The sequence below is a fragment of the Ammospiza caudacuta genome, chromosome 1 (assembly GCF_027887145.1).
Source record: "Ammospiza caudacuta isolate bAmmCau1 chromosome 1, bAmmCau1.pri, whole genome shotgun sequence".
Classification (NCBI taxonomy): domain Eukaryota; kingdom Metazoa; phylum Chordata; class Aves; order Passeriformes; family Passerellidae; genus Ammospiza; species Ammospiza caudacuta.
In genome coordinates this window covers 70701055-70717690 of record NC_080593.1, presented here as the reverse complement: position 1 = coordinate 70717690, position 16636 = coordinate 70701055, and the positions used below count along the sequence as shown (strand labels likewise).

The following is a 16636-nucleotide window of genomic DNA, read 5'->3' as shown; positions in this document are numbered from 1 at the left end:
ACAAAGGTGAGGGACTCAGTATGCCTTCTTGGCAAGTCAAAACCACAAGTCCTTTGTTTCAAAAAGGATTATGGAAACACGTAGCCTGTCCTACTGCAACACTGGTGCTCTTGGCACCCTTTCTATACCATTAATGCAATTTGTGCATTATCAGGGAAGTATAATTCTAAGGGAAAGAAGCCCAGCTAGAAATATGTGAGATCTCCCAAGGGAAACATGTGATGCGTGTATGGTGATCAACCCAGGGGAATGAAGGTCAACTCTAAAAGAAAAGAAAATATTGTAAAGTATCTAAGACTATTTCAGTGACAGCAGAGCACAGAGTGCATTTCCAATGAATTACTATATTACATTAATACCCACTGGAGGTTATAGCTTTTCCTATTCATCCTCCAGACTTATTACTAATGATTAATTTCATAAAGCCTTACCTAACAGAGAGATGACAGAGGCACACTTGCACAGCCTCCAAAAAATATGTGTAAAAATACGAATTTTTTGTTTGTTTTTTCTCTTTTCTTTCCTTCTTTTGAGACATTGAGGGATCTTATAAGTTGTTTTGCTAGGAAAGTCATATGCTGCAGACTTAACTTGCAAAGACTTCCAAAATGCAATCCTTGGAAAAATACAGAGTGAGCATGCATATACACAGCTGTAATTCTGAAATCTTCAACATACACTTTCTCTAAACACAGGAGAGAGTTTTCCCTACTTAGAAACTTTCAACTAAGTCCCATCTTACCTTAAAATGTAAGAGAGAGGATCAAGTAAAATGTTTGCAATTACTAGTAACCTGCACAGGATGCAGGTCCACCAATGAACATTGCTTTATGGCATACAAATCAGAAATAAAACATCCCTTTTGAATGTTTTCAATGACAGGCTCAACACTGCATAGATCAGTGTTACTTATTCAAAGCATCCAGTGTTGTACAAGAGCCAGAAGGCCACAGAAGATGACAACATCCAACAAAAGGCACATCAAGTTTCGGAGAAAAGCCCCAGTCATAACAGGACAGATAGACAGACAGCCAAAGTGTACTTGTTAATACAATTAAGTAAATGAGCAACCTTATAACAAAAGCATTTGTTAACATAAATACATACTTACAGGAAACAAACTGAAAACACAAAAACCCAAACAAACCCACACACAGAAAAAAAAGGTAAAAGGATGTAAGGAGGGGAAGAAATGCAATAAATTAACAAAAATCCCATTCGCTGTATTATCTGCTGACAAATTAAATAAAAACTCAGTTGCTTCCAGGCAAAGAAAGGGAAAAGGAGAATCAGAACTCAGACGTTCAAAAGGTCCATTTGTAAATGTCTTCTCCCAGGTCTAACACTGTGTTGTCAATGCCTGTATGAATAATGACCAATCAAACAACTTAAGAACACTTCACATTTCAAGTAGCTTCAGTGTACTGGTTTTGATCTCTCTACTCATAGTTCAATAAATCATGGAGGATACAAACCTGCACATTCATAACTGTCTCATATGAAATGGAAACTGGGCTCAGGTCTGGCTGAAAATCCCACTTTTTGAGGCTGCTTGCAAGTGAGTTTTAGTCCTGGTTCACTGCAGATGTGTTTGGCTCACGTGGGCAGAACCAAGTCTCCTACAACAGCTCAGTCTCAGGAGTGAGCTATGCAGCTGCTCAATGGCAAAATGACACCTCTTGCTCACACTTCACTAATGCCCATTCCTAATATTTACACTAGAAACTACATGGAAAACTACAGGAAGTCACATGTAGTGACTACAGGAAGTCACCTGTAGCTACTCACAAGCCTCTCAGATTTGGTAAAATGCAGCTGGCATAATTCACTAGAACAAAGCACACATTCAAATATATAGAGAATTTTTCCTTGGCTGAGAGCAGAATAATAATATTGGACAGAACAGCTAAATGTAGCAATGAAATAGTTAAGTACAGGGGCTGGGCCACATGGAAAACAAGACCCACATTTAAACCTCTGCTGGGAACAAAGTATGAAATTAGCTGTTTCTGTCACGTGCATGGTGTCTCCAGGGGTATCTACAAAAATACTGCACAGTGCAACATCATCTCCCTCATGCTAATATTTTCTACAGACCATCATCATTTTCCTCCTGCCAATGCAATCTTCTTGCGGAGGTGGAAGGACTCTCATAATTTGCTGGCAAAGCCAAAACCCCTTATCAGGTTATAAGCACATCTAAGGACATGCAGGTTTGCCCTCTACTTCCCTCGCTGACTGCATGGGAGGACAGGACTCCAGGAATCAGATCAAAACTGCCACTTTCCAGAACTCACAACAGTTCCACAAAACCCTGGAGGGAATGAGATACACAGTCAGGAACAGCAATATAGAGCCATGGTCCCAGCACAATTTTTGCATGTGATTTGGTTAAAAATTACCCTTGAAAAGTACTAAGTGGTCAAAAGGAAGATTAAGCAGTAAAGCATTTTTCATTTGGAAATTGCTGTTTTCCTTTAGGCAGAGGAAAACTCTTCTCTAAAGCTTATGAGGTTTCCCTAGATCAGAAGGCATTATACTTTAAGCATGTTTTCTGTCTCATCAGTGTTGTAGTGTTGTAGCACATATGTTTATGACACTTCTATGGATAACAGATGGCAGAAAGAAGGTAATCACACTACTAATTCAAGTGTCACATAGCAGGCTGTATTGAATTTAAAGACATGAAGAGGACTGAAACACACATTAATAAAATCCGAGCCATCCCATTTATGCTGAAGATGAATTATGAATTATGTATTATGAAATGTATTTGAACAAGAGGCATCTATGACTTCAGAGCTATCTGCAGACACACCTACTTTATTCTAGTGGAAGATATTACTGATTAGTTGAATGCCCAAGATTCCTTAGGAATCACCATCCACACATTCCCAATAGTATATAAAATAACAAATGCTGGGAGAGGAAGGAGAGGGAAAAAAGACAAGACTCAGAACTCACTGTGCCTGAGCATCTAATTCTGCCTTCATGATAAGCGAGTCCCACTGCAAAAACAGTTCAGCCTTCAGCAATGTTCAAAATGGACATGAGATCTGGCTATGATCTGACTGATAATAATCTCAGGTGGGCTTTTTGGCTTAGGTTTAGATTTCTTTTTTCCAATTGCCTCTCTAAGCAGAGGTAGCATCAAACCAGAAATTCAGTGAGTTATCTGTGTGAATTTGAATGGGGCATTTCCTCCCTTACACTCTAAGTTTTTTAATGTTTTCCCCTGAGAATCATCTGCCACTTACATCAAACTTCCTCTGACAGACAGCTACTGAGAGCCTTGAACACTGAAAACTAGCCTGAAAACTAGGTAAGTTTTACAGCTGGTTAAGCCCTAAATCAGTGTGCTATGGAAAAGAAAGTATTTTGAAATAATAAAAAAGATAGGATTCACCACATACCCTGTTCAATGATGGGCCAGCAACAATCAGTAAGACATGCAAGACCCTCCTGGGAGACTATCAAGAGGTGCCTGTGCCGAAGATTCTTAAACTCACCTGGAAGTAGTTGGTGAAAAGAGGGGTAGTTTCAAGAAGTCTGTGTGCAGGAGAAAAAAGTAATTGAAACAGAAAAATGAGTTCGTCTTGTACTCTTAATGTACCTGCAGGGATACAGGTAAGTAGAAACAGTAAGTAGAAACCTTCTGGACACTACCATTGATTTCAAGAAATACAAAAGCAGATCAGGTGTTAACATTTAATTTTATTTATAAAAAAACTGTAGAATGTATTAAATACAAACATTTGGAAAAAGCAATCAAGGCTTCGCTAAGATGCCCAGGAAGAGGAAGACAGAGAATCAAGAAGCTTACCAGATTCAGAATTTTTAAACTAGTGGAATAATTGCTATAATTTTTCACTGACATCTTTATAGGTGGTGGCCATTATAGCAACCAAAGTCATTATCCCTTTTAAAAAACAGATATGATTTGCCATATCTTCCCACTCAACCACAAAATGTAAGGAAGCAACTTTTTCCAGGTTAAAAAACTTAGTAATAAATACTATTAATGCATTTACCCATTACCTACATTCTAAAACACTAGACATTTGCTTATAATCACACATGGATATCAAGTTTAGCCCAAAAAAAATCGATTATACATTTCAAATCTGAATATCCAATAAGGTGTTATAAACTTTATACATTTTCCAGTGAACATCAAAATGAGGACAGTGTTTTGAAGTACAGAAACAAAATAACTGAATGCATCATCTACACTACAAAGGCCAACTACTAAGAGGTGAATTGGGTCTAGTCATGTTCCAGATAGCTGGAAAGTCCCACAAATTGCCACTGAAAGGCTGGTTGGAAGACAAATCATGTCACATTCTCAGCCTGCATTAGCTCCTCTCCCTCTCCAAAAGGCTAAAGGTGAGAACTGTAGCTCTCTCTTCTGCACTTGTGGTAATTAGAGAGCAAACCATCATTCTGCTCTCTATGTGGACAAACCAGATTCAAGTTTCCTTAGACTGTTGTTGCTCTTATACTGCTCTTACCTGCAGTATGCAGTACACAAAGATCACTGCACAAGATGTTGAAGGTGGAGACAGCAGAAAATACCCCTTTGCCTTTTAAAAAGAGAAGCACTTCCACTCACTGACAATATGGCATTCCCTCCGTCTTCCCAGCTTACCCTGTATCTGCTTTGGAGCTGCAGCATAACACACACTGATGTTGGCTATGTGGCCTTAAAGCCAAACTCAGTTCCAAAAAAAATCCTGTTCAAGGGACTGACTCTTTGGAGATAACCAAGCTATTAAAAAAAACCAGTGCAGATAATCTAGGACACATGAAAATTAACAGATATCTCCCATTCTGCCTTCTACGTGTCAGAACAATAAAAGAACTGCCAACTTACCAACACCCACAGTGTTACTGCTGAAAGGACAAGAGTGCCAGGAGTGTTATAGGATACACAACGTTGGCAGCCAGCTACAGGAAGGACTGGCTGGATACCTGCAAGACCATAGGCAGAACATTTCTGACAAAGCTGCCCTTTGGGGATGGGCTGACGCTGCCCTCTGTATCCTACCATGAGTAGAGGGTTGAACAAATGGACCCGCATCCTGAACGTGTGTCAGACCCTGTTACCGAGGAAAACATTTTCCAATTTTTATATCTAACCTCAGAGCACACAATGTGGACACTGCTGGGCTGGAACTGTTAACCAGACTATTATTTGCAGATCAACATATTCAGAACAGCTAAATACCCCTCTTACCAGGCAATCACAGAGCAACTGCTGGATATACCAAACAGGCAGTGGTTCATTTAGCTGCAAGCTTGAAAACAAGGTAAGTTCCAGCACTTTTCCCAAATCCAGCAACATCCCTTACTGCAACAAAGATACGATTATCCTGCTCTCATTGTGCTCAGTACACTTCAAGCACTTAGTGCAATGAGAACCCTGATGCAGGCTTGGCCTCAGATGAAATGGACAGGTCAGTTCCACTCCATTCCCTTTTTTCCTTTTAGGCAATTACTGATATGAAAGCCCGTATTTTACAAGCCATAACATATTTTTTTCATGATACTTAACAAAAGATATTTAACAGCCAGAGTTTACTTGACCCAAAAGCCTTGCTTCCATCCAAAGAATTCACTGCCACCTGCAAGCAGGAAATCACATGTAGAGGAATCTTGTGAAGGAATGGGAGGCCAGAGTACCAAAGAAATTGAAAGAGACATAATTTGGATACTATTTAGTATGCTGATTGCTTCTCACTCAATGCTCAGCTTTTAGCATGATACACACCACACTTGAACAAATGAAGGGTTTGATTTTAGCTTTTTATCTTGGCTGTTTGGGTGGTACTTTTTATTTTCTAGAATCTAGAAAGAAGAATCTAGAATCTAGAAGAAAAGCAGGCCTTCCATCCTCCAAGTCAAAGACAAGAAATCCTGATCTTGGCATCAGGGCCACCCTGAATTACACCATCAGAAATCAATACATTGCCCAGCATCCCTAGTGACATGTTTGAAATGACACTCTTACAAGCTGCTTCAGTCAGGCAATGGCTCCATTCCAGAAAAACACAGCGTTACCAAGAGCGGAGTATGGCTGCTAGTTTCAACCTAGTTTAAAATATATTGTGCAAAAGCATTCCCATAAATCTGATCACAGCAAAATATATAGTGGTGCTTAAATGGCAGGAAAGTTGAATTCCAAGAACTCAATCTTTAAACCAGTGAGAAATATGGGCAATTTTAAAAGAAAACAATAAACTTCTCAAATACAGACATTTTGAAATATTCGTGCACACGCACTCTCGCACACACACGCACCCACTTACTTCACTCAGTGTTAGATTAAGATTACACAAGGCAATTTTCAAGGTTGCATTTACAACCACAATGACAAGAACAGCATTTTTGAGGTAGCTGAAGTCAAAGAGCAAACCACAGCACAAGCAAAGAAACAGGTGCTGGCACTCACACCGAGCCCACTCTTTGGAGACGCGCTATCGCGTGCGCAGGGGCGTGTGCTGAGGAGGCACGTGTTCCGTGGGGAATGAAGGTCAGTGGCTCTGGAGACATGAGAAACTGTTCTCCAGAAAAGCTTATGTTGGGAGACCAGATGCACAGTCAAGGGAGCACGGCTTAAATCACTGCACATCAGCTGAGCTGTGGTAACAGCCTGGGTGCTCTTGGTCTGTGGCAGCTCTGCCGACAGCTCAGTCTCACGGGCACTGAAGCAAAGACAACTGTGGCGGTTGAAGGTGTTATTACTCAGAGCTGTCTGTCCCACTTCTCTCCTAGATGCCACTGCTGGGGGAAAGCTACTTGGGCCCCCGTCTCATCTGCTCCAGCTTTCAGCCTGCATTCAAGTTCACACCCACCTCCACACTATTACTTGCCAATGGACTGTGAGCAGGAGCAGCAGAGACCCAGACTCGAGTTCCCTTCTTCAGGTGCAGTAACACCTTGGCCACACTAAGAGTGCAGAGATGCCAAACTGCCACAGCTTGAATCACCAGACTTCATCTCTCCAAGCCCTTTGCTAGCCTACAACAAGAGGAGTTGAGCTAACCTCACAGCAAATGCCAGGCAATGTGAGCAGAAGGGGACATAGGTGTGGCTGGCAGACAGACTGCCTCAGCCACAGTCACTGGATCCTGTCTCTGGGCACAAACAGAGCTTGATCCTGCCTGAATTACCAAACTGTGTGAAACACACTCATACACACACACACATAATGTCATCAAGAAGCTTTCTATAAATCAACAGTTTGCATGGCTTACTGCTGAAAGTCTTGAAGGTGGGATGGAAAACATGGCAAGATGTTTTGCAAAAGTAGAAAGAAAAAAAAAATTGGCCTCTTGCAACTAGGTCTCTGTTGTGTAGTTGCTGTATGAGAGTGATGGCACAGATGAGAAGTTGTTATTCCACTGCCTTCCTCCAGTAGTCTGATGTAACTCTGCCTGCTCTTTGTATTTGCTCAGAAGATTTTTGGCTTCTTGCAGATCCTGAGAAGAGTTTTCCCCATATTCTTCTTTCAGCCACTGCCTGAACTGGAGAAATTGAAAAGACATATACAAAATTATGAAACAGTAACATGAAATGGATGGAGAAGTAATTCTTTTTCCTGTCCTACAGAATTTAAGTAACCTTTAGGATCATATATAGTTTAAAGAAAAGCACTGCAAATATTGCATGACCTTCAACAGCAGCATGGAATGCACAGCACAGAAACACATATTTGAAATCACTGAGACCCCTTACATGTCCTGAAATGACACATCTGTGGAACAACTTGGCTGACTGGACTAATACAGAGTAAGGAACACCTGCTGGGAAAGGACATCCTGGACTTGAAATCTCCCAGTTCCTGCTGCATACACAAACAATAAGAGGAATTAGCATGGAAACCAATATGATCAGCCAACTTGCCCAAGTCACAACGGGCTGCAAGAAGGTTGAAGATCAAAAAGTGAACCACTCTTACAGGTTTTTTATTATGAGCCCACAAACACCAGTAGTAAAAAGTGTAGTGTGTATATCCTGATAGGTGTCTTCTAGAAAGAAATAGTTTATGAGTTTTACAAGCTATGGAATAGGACCCCATATGCTACTGATATGAATGACTGAATTTGGTACATGGTAACATATGTACCAGGCCCAGCTGCTGGTCAGTCCATCTGTATCCTGCTTTGAGAGTAACCAGATATAACTGATGAGGAAAGAATCAAGCAACGGCAGGGCAATAATGCTGGGACCTTTTCCCTGGCCATTTCCTCAGCTTCCAGCAATTTTCAGCTCAGGTGCTCTCAGAGGTTGAGGCAGTATCTTTGTGTCTGATAACACAAATTCATTCTTTTGTCATGATATCTCATTTTAAACCCCCACTTTTTTTACCACAAGATACCTGTATTCCAACAAGCTCCATAAGTGCATATTGTATAAATCCCCCACTCTTTTTTCTTGATTTGGACCTGCCAACAGATAACTCTGTCTCATAGGAAAGAGTGGAAATTTCACATGTTCGCTTTTCCTATCCATTCAGCTCTGACGCTTCTTTGCCTGCTGGAGAATTTGAGTCCAGCTGAGGAACTGTCCAATTCCTGACAATTTTGTTGAGCTCACCTGCAGAAGCAGCTAGTAAACACAGACTCCAACTGTTGTGTCCCAGTGAGGATAATAATATTTTCCAAACCTTAACCTTCATAGCTTTGTTGTGTTTGGGGCTCATGAAATAGCTTGATCCATAAAGGTAATTTACTAGGACACTGGGAGACAAGACCTCAACACAGATACTTCCTCCCATTCCTTAAAGAGGTTCTCAGGCAAATCTGAAGCCTCCGGCTACCATGTGGAAGTTTGGAACCGGTGCAAACTATGTCATGACCTTAGTGACTAAACCTCATCCCTTAGGACCTTTAAGATCTAGAGGACAACATTCCAGAGAGGCCACAGGATACCACCACCCTTTAGTGGAACAGCAAAACACCAAATGCTGCTGAAATCTGAAAAAAGTTCACGCCCTTGGCAGATGGCATCATTCCACCGAAATCAGGTGTGTAAACAGACACCTGCTGAGGATGTGGTTGCTCTTAAGAGACTAAGAAACTACAGTCCAGCCAGTGAATACAGGTGGATACTTCTTTTTGCAACCTACTGCCTCCCCCTCAGTGAATAAAGACAGAATGCACAGTCCATGGTGGATGAAAAAAGAGAGACGTTACTGTCTTTATCAGGCTATTTGCATACAGCCTTAATTGTCAGTGCTGTTAGACCAAACCAATTAGAGTAGAAATGACTGTAAGGGAGGAAGGAGACAAGTCTGGAAAGTCCCTCTCTGACTTTTGTCTCTTAAAAATCAGTTATTCTACCATTTACACCAGTTCCAAATGATCCAGGAAACATTCAGTTACATATTAAAAAAACACAAATATTTACAGTTGCTAGCTGCATCACGCAAAACAAATGGTAATTTCTAAACTCTGAGCTTTCTGCAGCAGAATGGCAGGGATGGAATAAAAAAACCAACATCCTTTGTCTTGTGTATTTTTCTTTCTGACTTTGGTTCACCTCTGTTGTTATTTTCAATAAGCACAACAGGCACAAAAGCCCACACAACAACAACAACATGCTGAGCAATGGAAAATGGAAGGGACGGCCACAGCAGGTTGGTAACGTAAGTGGAAGTCACCAATCACCCACAGGGAGCAGGTCTTTTGCGTAGGATGGGGTTTTTTGGGAGAAAGAAACTAATTTTTATTTTATGAAACCCCTTTAGCTATCCTACCCTTTCATTGATTCTCCTAGTCCTACAAAACCTTCAAAAGGCTCGTAAGAAAAAAAAGGCTCAGATCTGAGGCTGCCCTAAACATCAGAAAATTTATCAAGTCTTAGCCACAGAAGGTGGGAGGGGGGTAAAAACACACAAATGATAATGAGGACTTAGTTAAACTCCTGGACATGAAAGATTTGTGATGATGATTTCTTTCCTGCTATTCCAAATGAATGTCTTGGGAGGAAACTCACTACTTTTATACAACTGGTAGTTATAGGTTGGCCTTTTACCTATGTTCTGAGAACTCACCCTTTACCTTTTACCCCTCTAAAGGTGTTAATCTTCAACTGCGTCTTAGCTCACATGAAACAACCACCAGACAGCACAGTTGGGCAGGAGGTGTTTAGATGCTATGCTTGATCCCTTCTCCCACCCAGCATTCCCTGATACCTTCAGATCTATCTGTATCTCCTTAGTAGAACTGGCTAGGCTAATAAGCCATTCCCTCAAAGTAAAAACAGGGAGTCAGATAAACCACACAGACCACAAAATAGTGAGAAGTAGCTCATGATCTGACTTGGAGTTGTGTTTCCCAGTTCTTTGTTGTAGTTCATTTACCTGATCAACATCATGCTTTTCGAATTCCTGCAGCTGTCTCTGGAAGCCCATGTTTGGATTGGCACAGGACCTCGCTGCGCGGACAACTGACAGCGCATCTTCCCAGCCAAAGTCTGTGATGGTCATGATGTAGGCAACCACCAGTGTGACACTCCTGGAGACACCTGCAAGGCTGCATGGAAAAGAGGTGCAATACACTGAAGCAGTGCTGTACTTCACTGTCACAGCTAAAAGCATCACTTCTCAACATCACAGACTGCTGTGTTGCTTGCCATGAGGAAGAAATACTATCATATTTGAGTTAAATGATCTTGGTGCTACTTTTATAAATGCAGTAGAAAAAAATCTACATGATAAAGAAAGTGGGTTTTGAGTGGTAATTCCTATGAGGCTGAAAAGGAAAAAATAAGCATGAAGTAGTCACAAAAGCAGGGGACAGTGCACACATTCTAAGTTAAATTCGGGTTTTAAAAAGGCAGAAGTAAGTCACCCACTTTCTTCTGTTTATAAAGATGAGAGCAGTAAAATAAGACTGTTTCCTCTCCATCATGAATAAAGGCTGCAATTTCATGGGGCCAAAATTAACTTTAACTGAACCAGTAAGAGATACATATGTCTGGTTGCTTGAGTTCCTCTTTCTGCTATTGACTGCATGGTGCAGCTTAAACTCTCAGGACTCCAGTTTCCCTAGATGAAAAGCTGGGATAGAGTAAGAATCATTCATTATGCCTAGTTGGACAACACTGGACAAACTCAGAATCATTTCTATTGACAGTATAAAGAATGTGTTAAGAGTTATATTTACCACAGTAAAAATATAGAGTTACCAGACTCTTTCACCATTTTATGTTTCTGCATACTTCACAAATTTAAATATGTTTTTTAAAATCTATTAGTATTCAGACCACTTATTCCTGTTTTCCATACATCAAGATTGACCAAATGGCTCATGCATAGCCCTGTCATGAGTCAACAGGAAAGTGAGGATTTATACTCAGGGTCTGTGTACAAGTCCAGTGTTCAAATCATGAGATGACTCTGATTCCAGATATAGACTCAGATATGTCCTTTGGACATACAGCACAAACACCACAACCAATAGCAGAGAGCAAGAAAAAACCCAGGGTGGGATTTCCTTTTCTATTCTTTACAGTCCCAGGAGCATATCCCAATCAGGGTCTTGCTATTAACAAATGCAACATTTGAATGCCTCAGCAGTTTAAAGAAAAGAAAGAAGGAAAAAAATCAATTTCTGTTCAGACAGGTTTTTTAAACAATTCTGAAGTCACCAAAACAGCTGTTAGAGAAACTAATCAAATTCTTAGGACTATGGAAATCACATTTAGAAATACAGTGACTAAAATGATGGGAAATAAATAGTATGTCTTCAGACAACACATTCCTAGTCAAATAAATCCTAATAATATTATTATAAAATAAGAGAAGGTCAAGAAGATTTCTTGGGCTCCTTTCCTCTCCAAGCAGCTGCCCACCCCAGAGACTCCAAAGTCCTAGCATAAGGCTTTAATAGCATTTGCAAATCTTCTGGGGCTTTTTGAATAAAGGGGTCAATTCAGTCCAAGAGGATGTTGCTGCAGAGGGGAGATGACCACTAATTTATTAAAATTATGAACATCCAAATCAAGGTAGAGAAACCCTTAAAAAGTTTTTTTTAGTGAGCAGTATACATACCAGTGAACTAAGCAGCCTTCACCTGTGAGCCGGCACTCATGGATAAATTTGATGCTCTCTCTAAAATGCCTTGCTCTGAAAACAAAAGCAGAAGGAGGATAAAGAAAGTGCTGCCTTTAGTAAAATCACTACTTAGAAAGAAAGAAATATATCCGAAAGCTCACCTCACACCGTTTCTAGAATTTAGAACTGAATATAGGTCTTACAAAGTAAAAGTTATTGTCTGCCAATGAAACATAGAACTCACTGGCATAAGTTATTTGCCACTCTATCCAAGTAAGAAACTGGTATTTTAGGCACTACAGTGTGATAAACTCTATTCTGATGATTGTCAAGTCTGTATTTCGGTTTGTGTTTGATTCTTCTTAAAAGCAGTGACTTGACCTCTCATGTCCTTGTGTGCTCAGATGTCAGGTGGAACTCAGCACAACTGCATGAGCAGCTCTCCAGACATAACGTCTCTCACAAAGAGACACTACCTGCTACCCAAACTCATGCTTAATTTTAACTCTACCTGCTCCTTCAAGCCATGTGCTAGGGTATGTCTAAGCATTAACACTTTCTGCTTGGCTATGTGAAATCACTCCCTTTAGTCTCTGCTATGAAAAAATTCTCAATTCAAGCCCTGTTTTCTTAAGCTCCTTCCAGTCTTCTCCTTTCAGACAGCAGCATCCCTTCTGCCCATATTCAAGGTGTCAGCCTACAGCTCGCCGGTTTTAAAGCAGTTGAGGAGAAAACCTAGAGAAGATTCCATCTGCAAACTTTAGAGTTTATAATCTCACTATCCTTTACACAAGCCCCTTTCATTTTAAATGGGGCACAGTGAAGGACAGCAAGCAGGCAGCTGTCATCATCTGGGTGAAGATGCAGCACTGCCTCTTTGCATCCCAGTTCCAAGTTGCTTGCTCTGCCTTTCCACCTGCAAAGCCTTTGGCGCTGCCTGCAGTTTACCCCAGGTGCAAGCAGCACCTCTTAGCTCAGCAGAGCTGGATTTCACAGTGGCCTTTGAGTGCTCTTGCAATTCAAGCTCACAAGCAGTAGCAGTGGAGGCAACACAGGCAGAGGAAGGAGGCTCTTAGGGGGCAGTCATTGCCAGGCCTGCTGGCAAGGTCAAACCTGAAAGCACACTGCGCTCAACACCCATGAAACACAACGTCCTGTATTCAAGATGTTTCCCCTTTCTGGGTGAATATTACACCACAAGGGTAAAAGAAAAAAACCCTCAGCCCAGCACCAGCAGCCACACAAAAATCAGGAATACCCACATAAAAGGAAGCTTCCCTTCCTGCCTAACAGTGCAGCTGCTGATACTGTAAACACTCCTGTCCTGAAGGACAACACTGATGCAACAGTGTCCCTGCCTGCAGAACTTGCAAAGGCAAGGATATCTAACTGGAATAAACAAAAAGAAGATCCCAAGCATGGGACTCCCTCTCCAATGCAGTTCCTGCATCACTGGATACAACATGGAAACCATAGCTAGAGAAGACCTGAGCAGCTTATTTGGAAAATCTCAAAGCACAATGCACTCCCAAGCCTTAGGACAGCAGATCAACTCAGGCTTTTATGCTTCTCATGGAACTGATGAAGCATGTGGGTAAATGAAGACAAAGCCTTACAAATGCATGTGTGCTTGGACTGCCACGCCAAACCACTGTTGCTGGCTGAGTTCTAACAAATAATGGCGCTCAGGTCTGCCAGGGGAGCACAGGAGGTTTCACATAAACAAACTTAGAGGACAAATGAGATCTCTGGCTATGTGTGCAAGAGGCTTTGTTATTGCACCATGAAGAGCTCAGCTGAGATTGAAAGCACTCACTCAGATGCAGCTTGGTTAGGTCTGTATTATCTGACCTGATCTTCTCATCTTTTCTTTTTCTCTCTAGAAAATCTGGCCAGGAGGGCAGCTTCATGCACCAGTGAATTTGTTTCAATGGTCTCACACAAGTTTTGGTAAGACACTTTCAAGACTCTGGTTTGAAAAATATCTGTGACTGAGCATGTAACACGTTTGCAAGGTGCTAAACATTGTGAACTCCATTCACCTAGTTTTCTTCACCCTTCCTCACTGCTGATGCTCAGTCTGATGATGTGCTTTCAAGTGTGTTTACAAGCACTCGTGAAAATGAGAAGAGAAATACTCAAATCTAGAATTAGTGCTGCTCTATAGCACGCTGGCCCCTCCTCACCTTGAGCCAGACAAAGGGAGATTATGTACTCCTCCACAGCCCTATGGCATCAGGGTCTCTTCTGGAGCAGCAGACACAGTTGCCTAAACTAATTTTCAAGGTTATGGTAACACCATATTGAGATGAAAACTAACATTGAGGACCAGTTAGCTGTGTGACAGACACAAAGAACAATGGTAAGTCTTACACTAACCACAGAGCAGTTGACTATCATCTCTAACAGGAAAGCACTTGACAAATGTGTTGATTTGCAGCCCATTTGTTGGACTTCAGGACAATTTATTACATGATATCTGGCTCTTGCATCTCCCAGCTGAAAGCTGGGTCCTGAACTGCATCATCTTTACAGTGGGAAAACACCAGAGGAAGAAGCAGCAGTACAACACCCCTACCAGGATGCTGTAGAAGTTATCTGCACTTACGGATTAGCACGCAGCATAATTCAAAACTAGACCAAGAGCAGAGTTATGATACCAGAGTTATATTTTTATTTGTTGCTAGTTAGACTTCTGCAAAGATTTACAAAGGTTAAGAAGACATCCAAATCAGATAGGATGAAGCATCTTGATTTTTCTTTCCTTTGATGATGTAAAAGAAAAAAAAATCTACCAAAATTTTCTCCTCTTAATAGGTCATCTGGCTTCTGCATTATCACCACTAACCACCTGACTGTTGGAGGTTTATTCCTTAGAAACAGGCAGCCAAAGACAATTAACTGGAACAAGGCAGGAAGGGAAGATTTTATTTCTATAGAAATAACTTTTTAGTGATGACTTCTATAGAGGATGACATTTCTGGAGCAGTTACTGGCCCAAGGTAAAATTCTCACAGACCAGGGAAAACTTTGATTTAACATCTACGAAGTACCTTGAGTCTGAAAAGCAATTGCTTTCTCCCTATGCTTGCTAGGGGCAGAAGAGGGGAGTAAAATAAAGCTTTTGAGACACTTTAGTGAACACCCACATGCTAACAGGGGAATCCCTGCTGTATTTCCCTGGCAAGTCATCCCTCTGAGGAAAAGAACTCCACTAAACAAGTTTTCTAGGACTAAATGTGTATTATAAACACAAGAAACCAGAGGTTTCCTTCAGAAAAACTGAGCTGAAGTGCACTAAGAGCTCACAGTCCCAAAATTCAGTGGGTAAAAGGCTTCCAGTTGGTCCTTGCTGTTGGGAAACAGACAAGAGAGCAGAGTGCACCCCATGAGTTGTGCCTGACAGGGCTCATTGCTAAGAGAACACAAGGACCTGCAATACAGGATGCTGCTTGGTTGGTTGTTTTTTTCTCCCTAGAAAGAAACCACCAAAACCCCTTTTTAAGAAGAGGGTTGACATGCAAAGATGTTAGAGGGAGCAATTCCCTTCCTGTTCCCTAGCTATCCCTCCCTCCACAGTGGGCACAGGCAGTATGGTTAACCACTCCTAGATAAAACTGCATCCAGTCCTCACAGGCTGAACAAAAACAACTTCCTCTTTCTTTCAGAAGACTGCATGTGCAAAGCAAGCGATGGGGCTATTTCTGAGCATCATTATTTGATTTTACTTGAAGGCCTGGACTGTATAAAAGAAGAAAAATCAGTTACTCATCAAGTTTTATTTTAAGTGATTGAATGTATCAGTATTAGAAGTAATGACGTTTGCTTGCAACCACCTGATACCAAAGCAAGTATTTTAGATGCCTGCAGTGTAACAGAAACAATACTCATGCAAATATTCTATCTTCTTACTGAAGCCTTAAGAGCCTTGGTACTGTGCCAGACAGCTCGAGCACAGGAGCTGGTTTTACAGTGTAACTCCTTGATATTTAACAGTGAGGGAACTGTACATTGATTAATGTTCATCATAAATGCCACCATTTCTCTTTCCATTCCCAATTGATCTCTATTAACAAAGGAAGTAGATTTAGAAAATGTTGTCAAAAATGCTACACATTTCAAAATGCCAATGAGCAATTAATGACATGTGAATATTTTCCTCTAACCTCATATTAGCTTTCCTTCCCAAAATGATACTTCTTTAAATGTATTTTTTTTTAATTCTAAATATTAAGGCCATGGAAGTTGTCCATGACAAAAGCATTAGCTCTCTGCCTTCTCATTACAGACCTGAAATTTAGGGGATTAGGTTGTTTTTTATTGCGGGTGGGGTGTGGTGCTTTTTTTTTTTTTCCCTTCCCCTAAAATCATGACAGAAATGCAGAATGAAAAGGCAAATCATCACACATCAAGTGCCACACTGGAATCTTTCTAGAGTATGAGAAACACATGTTCTAAAAATATCCCCCAAAAGCATGAGCCAGAAAATTGCTGTGATACAAGAGAAAAGTAGTGCTGCACTTCCTTCCGTACCTAGCAGGCCTCTTTCTACTACTTGTTTCTCTACCAAAAATT

The 16636-nt window shown here is 41.0% G+C and overlaps 1 protein-coding gene across 3 annotated transcripts in view; it reads right to left on the bottom strand.

Annotated features, from left to right (window-relative positions):
- Positions 1 to 3694: 3694 nt before the first annotated feature.
- Positions 3695 to 16636, bottom strand: part of DUSP22 (dual specificity phosphatase 22) — a 43202-nt gene continuing 30260 nt past the window's right edge. For all 3 annotated transcript variants that reach the window (XM_058800345.1, XM_058800337.1, XM_058800328.1), the window contains 3 exons: positions 12059 to 12133; positions 10367 to 10538; positions 3695 to 7526 (listed from right to left, as the gene is read on the bottom strand). In XM_058800345.1, coding sequence (XP_058656328.1) covers positions 7341 to 7526; positions 10367 to 10538; positions 12059 to 12133 — 433 coding nt within the window. In that variant the 3' untranslated portion in view covers positions 3695 to 7340. The remainder of the gene's footprint in view (positions 7527 to 10366; positions 10539 to 12058; positions 12134 to 16636) is intronic.